The 10,098-nt window shown below is 58.1% G+C and overlaps 3 protein-coding genes across 3 annotated transcripts; all 3 read left to right on the top strand.

Annotated features, from left to right (window-relative positions):
* Positions 1-529: 529 nt before the first annotated feature.
* Positions 530-6,075, top strand: LOC135218719 (proline-rich protein 36-like). The gene is made up of 3 exons (XM_064255168.1): positions 530-692; positions 1,216-2,384; positions 2,473-6,075. The coding sequence occupies exons 1-3, from the start codon at positions 530-532 to the stop codon at positions 6,073-6,075; spliced, it is 4,935 nt and encodes a 1,644-aa protein (XP_064111238.1).
* A 232-nt stretch (positions 6,076-6,307) lies between these two features.
* LOC135218718 (uncharacterized) lies at positions 6,308-8,176 on the top strand. Its single transcript, XM_064255167.1, has one exon. It carries the CDS (start codon positions 6,308-6,310, stop codon positions 8,174-8,176), a length of 1,869 nt encoding a protein of 622 aa, XP_064111237.1.
* A 153-nt stretch (positions 8,177-8,329) lies between these two features.
* Positions 8,330-9,631, top strand: LOC135218717 (uncharacterized). The gene has a single exon (XM_064255166.1). It carries the CDS (start codon positions 8,330-8,332, stop codon positions 9,629-9,631), a length of 1,302 nt encoding a protein of 433 aa, XP_064111236.1.
* Positions 9,632-10,098: the final 467 nt, after the last annotated feature.

Raw genomic sequence — 10,098 nt, 5'->3', positions numbered from 1 at the left:
GAAAAATACGATTGCTGCTATGAGATAGCCCTTCCTCCATATGAAATATCTATCCCAGAGCAGTTTCATGATGTAAATGTAACTGCGATGGAAGTGCCTGAAGTAACTCTAACCTCACTGAATTTTCATGAAATCAAACCTACTTAAGAAATGTAGCTTCATGAAGTAATTATTACTATTATTATTCAGTAGATGAAAACTATTCATACGGAACAAGCCCACAGGGGCCACAGACTTGAAAATGAAGCATCCAAAGAATATGGTGTTCTTAAGAAGAATTAAAAGAAAGTATAAAGCGAAGTACAGAAAGAAGAGATCCAACTTATCAAAAAAGAAAACAAAATAACTTATAAATACGAAAAAAGTATTAAAACGGCAAGAAGAATAGTATTAGAAGAGCAATGCATTGCATTTTTGCTTGAACTTCTGATTTCAAAACGTAGCTCACTGAAGACATTATCAAAATACTGTATCTTGCTGCAGAAACTGTTAACGGCAAATGCAGCTCCATGACCGTATCGGTACCTCGATGTCGTTTCCAAGACGAATGGATGCAATATCATCCCTAAACGGCCCTAACATCGACAAACGACATCCATTTGCATTAGCTAATGCTCTAAAGGCAAACTGGCGTCTTCATCTAAGTCATTTGAATCAGTCGCCATCTGCTGATGCCAGGGATAATCAATACGGTAAATGGCATCTGGAGCAACGGAATGTCGTAAAGCATTAAGGCTGTAATGTAGGCATTACTTAAGGTTCTTTGCAGCGTCCCTTCGGTCCCTAGCTGCAACTACTTTCATTGCTTTTGCTGTACCTCCTTTCATATTTTATTTCTTCCATCTTACTTTCCCCCTCTCGTAACAACTGATTCATCGTACAACTGCGAGGCTTTCCTCCTGTTACACCTTTCAAACCATTTCACTGTCAATTTCCGTTTCAGCGCTGAATGGCCTCAGTTGCCCCAGTGTTTGGCATTATGCCTAAAACCTATAAATCAATCACTCAATTAAGGCTGAAAATCTTATGATCAGCATCAGAAAGGACAATAGGTTATATAACAGTTTGATTTGCTTATGATCAAATCGCTAATTTCTGACTGAAAAGCCAAAAAGGTTGTTTAACTAGCATTATGAAATTTAAACCGTTAATGGGACCCACTGCCCTTCGAAACTGGACAACTCATCACTATCCTCAACACCCACTCACCGCCAGCCCCAACTCATCTCCACCATCCTCAACACCCACTCACCGCCGGCCCCAACTCATTGCCGCCATCCTCAACGCAAACTCACCGCCGGCCCCAACTCATCACCACCATCCTCAACACCCACTCACCGCCGGCCCCAAGTCATTGCCGCCATCCTCAACGCCCACTCACTGCCAACCCCAACTCATCACCACCATCCTCAACACCCACTCACCGCGCCCCAAACTCAATTGCGCCATCCTCAACGCAAACTCACCGCCGGCCCCAACTCATCACCACCATCCTCAACGCCCACTCTCGCCATCAGCCCCAACTCATCACCGCCATCCTCAACGCCCACTCTCGCCACCAGCCCCAACTCATCACCGCCATCCTCAACGCCCACTCTCGCCACCAGCCCCAACTCATCACCGCCATCTCAACGCCCCACTCTCGCCAATCAGCCCCAATCATCACCGCCATCCTCAACGTCAACTCTCGCCACCAGCCCCAACTCATCACCACCATCCTCAACGCCCACTCTCGCCATCAGCCCCAACTCATCACCGCCATCCTCAACGTCCACTCTCGCCACCAGCCCCAACTCATCACCGCCATCCTCAACGCCCACTCTCGCCACCAGCCCCAACTCATCACCGCCATCCTCAACGCCCACTCTCGCCATCAGCCCCAACTCATCACCGCCATCCTCAACGCCCACTCTCGCCATCAGCCCCAACTCATCACTGCCATCCTCAACACCCACTCTCACCACCAGCCCCAAAACTCATCACCGCCATCCTCAACGCCACTCTCGGGCACCAGCCCCAACTCAATCACCGCCATCCTCAACGCCCACTCTCGCCATCAGCCCCAACTCATCACTGCCATCCTCAACGCCCACTCTCGCCATCAGCCCCAACTCATCACTGCCATCCTCAACACCCACTCTCACCACCAGCCCCAACTCATCACCGCCATCCTCAACGTCCACTCTCGCCACCAGCCCCAACTCATCACCGCCATCCTCAACACCCACTCTCACCACCAGCCCCAACTCATCACCGCCATCCTCAACACCCACTCTCACCACCAGCCCCAACTCATCACCGCCATCCTCAACACCCCACACCAAACCTCTCACCACCAGCCCCACTCATCACCGCCATCACCTCAACACCCCACTCTAGCCACAGCCCCAACTCATCGCCATCCTCAACACCCACTCTCACCACCAGCCCCAACTCATCACTGCCATCCTCAACACCCACTCTCACCACCAGCCCCAACTCATCACTGCCATCCTCAACACCCACTCTCGCCACCAGCCCCAACTCATCACCGCCATCCTCAACAGTCCCACTGCTCGCCCATCCAGCCCCAAACCTCATCAACCGCCATCCTCTCAAACGTCCACTCTCGCCACCAGCCCCAACTCATCCCACCGCCATCCTTCAACGTCCAACTCGTCTCGCCATCCAGCCCCAACTCATCACCGACCATCCATCCAACGCCCACAATCTCGCCATCCAAGCACCAACTCCATCACCTGCCATCCTCAACCCCAACCCACTCTCGCCATCCAGCCCCAAACTCATCACCTAGACCTCGCCATCCTCAACTGTCCCACTCTCCGCCATCCAGCCCCAAACTCAATCGACCGCATCCTCAACGTCCCACTTTCTCGCCACCAGCCCACTCATCACCGCCATCCATCCAACCCCGCCCACTCTCGCCATACCAAAGCCCCAACTCATCCACCAGCCATCCCTCAACGCCCACTCTCGCCATCAGCCCCAACTCATCACGCCATCCTCAACGTCCCACTCTCGCCATCCAGCCCCAAACTCATCACCTGCCATCCTCAAGTCCCACCCCCACCCCCCCGACCCCCCTCTCGCCAACCAGCCCCGAACTCATGCAGTGCCATCCTCAAACTGTCCCACGTCTCGCCACCAGCCCCAACTCATCACCGGGGGGACCCAAATCCTCAACGTCCACTCTCGCCACCGCCCCAACTCCATCGCCGCCAATCCTCAACGTCCCACTCTCCGCCACCAGCCCCAACCTCATCACCGCCATCCCCCCCCTCAAACACCCACTCTCACCACCAGCCCCCAACTCCATCCACTGCCATCCTCAACACCCACTTCACCACCCACCCCAACTCCATCACTGCCATCCTCAACACCCACTCTCACCACCAGCCCCAACCCTCAATCACCGCCATTCCTGCAACGCCCACTCTCGCCACCAGCCCCAACTCATCAACCGCTCCTCCAACTCCCACTTCTCGCCACCACCCCAACTCATCAGCCCCAACTCATTCGCATCCTCAACGCCCAACTTCCTCGCCAATCAGCCCCCAACTCATCACCTGCCATCCCTCCAACGCCCCAACTTCTCGCCAATTCCAGCCAGCCCAACTCCAATCAACCGCCCATCCCTCAACGCCCACTCTCGCCATCCAGCCCCAACTCAGCACCCCGTTCATCCTCAACGCCCACTCCTCGCCAATCAGCCCCAACTCCATCACCGCCATCCTCAACGGCCCACCTCTCGCCATCAGCCCCAAACTCATCCCGCCATCCTCAACGTCCACCTCTCGCCAATCATCCCAACTCATCACCAGCCTTCCTTCAACTCCACTCTCGCCACCAGCCCCAAACTCACACCGCCATCCTCAACCGCCACTCCCTCCGCCTCAAGCCCCAACTCATCAACCACACCGCCATCCTCAACGCCCACTCTCGCCATCCACCCGCCCCAACTCATCACCCCCCGCCATCCTCAACGCCCATCTGCAAAAAATAGATGCACTTCTCGCCCCATCAGCCCAACTCATCACCGCCATCCTCAACGTCCACTCTCGCCCCAATCAGCCCCAACTCATCACCGCCTCGCCTCAACTTCCACTCTCGCCAACATCCCCCAACTCATCACCGCCCATCCTCCACGCCTCTTCTCGCCATCCAGCCCAACTCCAATTCACAGCCATCCTCAACCGCCCAGACTCCCTCGCCAATCCAGCCCCACTCAAACACAGCCCATCCTCAACGTCCCTCTCGCCAATCACCCCAACGGCATCACCGCCATCCTCAACGTCCCCAACGTCTCGACACCCAGCCCCAACTCATCCACCGCCATCCTCAACGTCCCGCTCCGCCATCGCCCACTCATCACCGCCATCCTCAACGCCCAAAACATTCTCGCCACCAGCCCCACTCTCACCGCCATCCTCACGGCCACTCGTCAAGCCACCAGCCCCACTCAATCCACCGCCATCCTCAAACGTCCCCTCACTCTCTGCCACCATCAACCCAACTCATCCACCCCATCCTCAACGGCCCACTCTCGCCAAACCAGCCCCAACTCATCACCGCCATCCTCAACGCCCCAACTCGCGCCGGGTCACTCTCTCGCCACCAGCCCCACTCCATCAACCGCCCATCCTCAACTTCCACCCTCGCCACCAGCCCCAACTCCATCCCGCCCAATCCCTCACGTTCCACTTCTCGCCACCAGCCCCAACTCCATCCACCGCCATCGCTCAACCGTCCCACTCCTCGCCACCGCCCCAACTTCATCGCCCCGCAAATCCTCACGCCCACTCTCGCCACCAGCCCCACTCCATCGCCGCCAATCCTCAACGCCCACCTCTCGCCACCGAGCCCAACTCATCGGCCGCCAATCCCTCAACGCCACTCTCGCCATTCAGCCTCAACCATCGCCAGCCATCCTCAACGCCCACTCTCGCCATCAGCCCCAACTCATCACGCCTTCCTCACGCCCACTCTCAGCCATCAGCCCCACCTCTCACCGCCATCCTCAACGCCCACTCTCCGCATCAGCCCAACTCCATCACCGCCATCCTTCTCAACGCCCAATCCTCCGCCATCAGCCCCAACTCCATTGCCTCCATCCTCAACGCCCAGGTCTCGCCCACAGCCGCAACTCATCACCGCCATCCTCAACGCCCACTCTCGCCATCAGCCCCAACTCATCACCGCCATCCTCAACGCCCACTCTCGCCATCAGCCCCAACTCATTGCCGCCATCCTCACACGCCCACTCTCGCCGCCAGCCCAACTCATCACCGCCATCCTCAACGCCCACTCGCCGCCATCAGCCCCAATCACATTGCCGCCATCCTCAACGCCCACTCTCGCCGCCAGCCCCAACTCATCACCGCCATCCTCAACGCCCACTCTCGCCATCAGCCCCAACTCATGCCGCCATCCTCAACGCCCACTCATCTCGCCACCAGCCCACTCATCACCGACCTTCAACGCCCACTCTCGCCGCCAGCCCCAACTCATCACCGCCATCCTCAACGCCACTCTCGCCATCAGCCCAACTCATTGCCGCCACCTCAACGCCCCACTCGCCACCAGCCCCAAATCATCACCGCCATCCTCAACGCCCCACTGTCGCTGCCAGCCCCAACTCATAACCGCCATCCTCCCACGCCACTCTCGCCGCCCGCCCCAACTCATCACTGCAATTCATCGCCGCCATCCTCAACGCCACTCTCCGCCACCAGCCCCCAACTCATCCAGCCATCCTCAACGCCCACTCTCCGCCGCCCCACCCCACTCATCACCACCATCCTCAACGCCCACTCTCGCCGCCAGCCCCAACTCATCACCGCCATCCTCAATGCCCATCTCGCCGCCAGCCCACCCACCATCACCGTCCAATCCTCAACGCCTCCACCTCTCGCCCCAAACCCCAACTCCATCAACCCCATCCTCAACGCCCACTCTCGCCGCCCAAGCCCCAACTCATTCGCCCATCCTCAACGCCCACTCCTCGCCAACCAGCCCCAACTCATCACCGCCATCCCTCAACGCCCACGTCCCCGCTGCCAAGCCGCCAACTCATAACCGCCATCCTCAACGCCACCTCCTCGCCGCCAACCCCAACTTCATCACTGGCCAATTCATCGCCGCCATCCTCCAAAACGCCCACTTCATCGCCACCAGGCCCCAACTCATCACCGGCCCCAAATCACTCAACGCCCCTTCTCGCCGCCAGCCCCAAACATCCACACCACCTCCTCAACGCCCACTCTCGTCCGGCCAGCCCCAAACTCATCACCGGCCCCAAATCCTCATTATGCCCACCTCTCCGCCGCCAGCCCCAACTCATCACCGCCATCCTCAACGCCCACTCTCGCCGCCAACCCCAACTCATCACCGCCATCCTCAGCCACTCTCGCCCCAGCCCCAACTCATCACACCATCCTCAACGCCCACTCTCGCCCCAGCCCCAACTCGATTCACCGCATCCTCAATCCCACTTCGCCCCAGCCCCACAACTCATCACCGCCATCTCAACGCCACTTCTCGCCGCCAACCCCAACTCATCACCCGCCATTCCTTTCAACGGCCCACTCTGCCGCCACCCAACTCATTCGCCGCCATCCTCAACGACCACTCTTGCGGCTGGCCCCAACTCATTGCCACCATCCTCAATGCCCACTCTTGCAGCTGGCCCCAGCTCATCGCCGCCATCCTCGACACCCACTCGCTGCCGACCCCAACTCATTGCCGCCATCCTCAACGACCACTCGCCGCCAACCCCAACTCATTGCCGCCATCCTCAATGACCACTCGCCGCCAGCGCCAACTCATCGCCAACATCCTCGCAGCCCACTCACCGCACCAACTCATCGCCGCCATCCTCAATGCCCACTCACCGCCGGCCCCACGCCAGCCCCAACTTATCGCTGCCATCCTCAACACCCACTCACCTCCAGCCCCGACTCATCGCCGCCATCTTCAGCGCCCACTCGAAGCCAGCCCCAACTCATTGCCGCCATTCTCAACGACCACTCACTGCCAGCCCCAACTCATCACCGCCATCCTCGCAGCCCACTCACCGCACCAACTCATCGCCGCCATCCTCAATGCCCACTCACCGCCGGCCCCACGCCGGCCCCAACTTATCGCTGCCATCCTCAACACCCACTCACCACCAGCCCCGACTCATCGCCACCATCTTCAGCGCCCACTCGCCGCCAGCCCCAACTCATTGCCGCCATCCTCAACATCCACTCACCGCCAACCCCAACTTATCGCCACCATCCTCAACACCCACTCACTGCCAGCCCCAACTCATCGGCGCCATCTTCAACGCCCACTCACCACCGGCTCCAGCTCATTGCTGTCATCCTCAATGCAAACTCGCCGCCGGCCCCAACTCATCGCCACCATCTTCAGCGCCCACTCGCCACCGGCCCCAAATTCATTACCGCCATCCTCAACACCCACTCACCGCCGGCCCCAAATTCATCGCCGCCATCTTCAGCACGCACTCGCCACCGGCCCCAATTCACTGCCACCATCCTCAATGCCCACTCACCGCTGGCCCCAACTTATCGCCGCCATCTTCAACACTCACTCACCGCTGGCGCCAACTCATCGCCGCCATCCTCGGCACCCACTCTCGCCGCCAGCACCAACTCATCACCACCAGCCCCAACTCATCGCTGCCATCCTCAACGCCCACTCTTGCCACCATCCTCAACGCCCACTCACAGCAGTCCCCAACCCATTGCCGCTATCTTTAACGCCTACTCTCACCACCGGCCCCAATTCATTGCCACCATCCTCAACGCCTACTCTCACCACCGGCCCCAACTCATCGCCACCATCCTCAATGCCTACTCTCGCCACCGGCCCCAACTCATTGCCACCATCCTCAACGCCTACTCTCACCACCGGCCCCAACTCATCGCCACCATCCTCAATGCCTACTCTCACCGCCGGCCCCAACTCATCGCCACCATCCTCAATGCCTACTCTCACCGCCGGCCCCAACTCATCGCCACCATCCTCAATGCCTACTCTCGCCGCCGGCCCCAACTCATCGCCACCATCCTCAATGCCTACTCTCACCGCCGGCCCCAACTCATCGCTGCCATCCTCAACGCCCACTCGCTGCCGGCCCCAACTCATCACTGCCATCCTCGACACCCACTAGCCGCCGGCCCCAACTCATCTCCGCCATCCTCAACAACCACTCGCCACAGCCCCAACTCATCGCTGCCATCCTCGACGCCCACTCACCACCGGCATCAACTCATCGCCGCCATCCTAAATGACCACTCACCACCGGCCTCAACTTATCGCCACCATGCTCAACACCCACTTACCACCGGCCCCGACTCATCACCGCCATCTTAAGTGCCCACTCACCGCCGGCCCCAACTCATCACCGCCTTCTTTAGCGCCCACTCACCGCCGGCCCCAACTCATCGCTGCCATCCTAAACGCCCACTCGCTGCCGGCCCCAACTCATCACTGCCATCCTCGACACCCACTAGCCGCTGGCCCCAACTCATCTCCGCCATCCTCAACGACCACTCGCCACCGCCCCAACTCATCGCTGCCATCCTCGACGCCCACTCACTGCCGGCCTCAACTTATCGCCACCATCCTCAACACCCACTCACCACCGGCCCCGACTCATCACCGCAATCTTAAGCGCCCACTCACCGCCGGCCCCAACTCATCACCGCCTTCTTTAGCGCCCACTCACCGCCGGCCCCAACTCATCACCACCATCCTCGACACCCACTCTCGCCGCCGGCCCCAACTCATCGCCGCCATCCTCGACACCCACTCTCGCCGCCAGCCCCAACTCATCGCTGCCATCCTCAACGCCCACTTGCTGCTGGCCCCAACTCATCGCTGCCATCCTCAACGCCCACTTGCTGCTGGCCCCAACTCATCGCTGCCATCCTCGACACCCACTCACCGCCGGCCCCAACTCATCTCCGCCATCCTCAATGACCACTCGCCACCAGCCCCAACTCATCGCTGCCATCCTCGACGCCGACTCACCGCCGGCACCAACTCATCACTGCCATCCTCAATGCCCACTCACCGCCAGCCCCACGCTGTCCCCAACTTATCGCCGCCATCTTCAACGCCCACTCACCACCGGCCCCGACTCATCACTGCCATCTTCAGCGCCCACTCACCGCTGGCCCCAGCTCATTGCCACCATCTTCAACGCCCACTCACCGCTAGGCCCCAGGCTCATTGCCACCGATCCTTCAACACCCCACTCACCGCTGGACCCCAGCTCATTGCCACCATCTTCAACGCCCACTCACCGCTGGCCCCAACTCATTGCCACCATCTTCAACGCCCACTCACCGCTGGCCCCAACTCATTGCCACCATCTTCAACGCCCACTCACCGCTGGCCCCAACTCATTGCCCCAACCATCTTCAATACGCCCAACTCACCGCTGGCCCCAACTCATTGCCACCATCTTCAACGCCCACTCACCGCTGGCCCCAGCTCATTGGTGCCATCCTCAACGCCCACTCACTGCCAGCCCCAACTCAACGCTGCCATCTTCAGCGTCCACTCACAGCCAGCCCCAACTCAAAGCCCACTCACAGCCCACTCACCAAAAAATAAATAAAAAATAACGAGCACAAAAAAGAAAAATTCATTATAATACTGGCAGGAGTATTAGTAAATATTAATAATAAATAAAATGCTTTATAGCTAAAGATAAAAAACCATGAAGATGAATTATAAAATGAAAAGAATTATTGTATGTTATCAGAAATACCGCATAAATATGAACAGGAGCCATTTGAGTAAAACTTTGAACTATTTTAAGAATCCGCCTACCAGTATGTAGGTAATTTTTTTTTTATTTCGCCAACGGTGCACTGCCAGCTGTAAGTGATTCGTCGTCGTTTTTTAGCTTTCTCGAGTGCATTAATGAATTTCCAGGCTGTTGGAAGTTCCATGCCTAATTCCATTTGGAGTCTTCTGTTTCCTGCTTTTGAGTGATTGTTGGTTTTATCTCTCTGATTTCATTCAAGTACGAAAATACAAATTTCACATTTCCATTGGGATGGGAAGAGTGAGGCATATCTG

Source organism: Macrobrachium nipponense, chromosome 1 (assembly GCF_015104395.2).
Source record: "Macrobrachium nipponense isolate FS-2020 chromosome 1, ASM1510439v2, whole genome shotgun sequence".
NCBI classification, from domain to species: domain Eukaryota; kingdom Metazoa; phylum Arthropoda; class Malacostraca; order Decapoda; family Palaemonidae; genus Macrobrachium; species Macrobrachium nipponense.
Note: the sequence above shows the minus strand (reverse complement) of the source record. Positions and strands in the feature narration are given on the sequence as shown.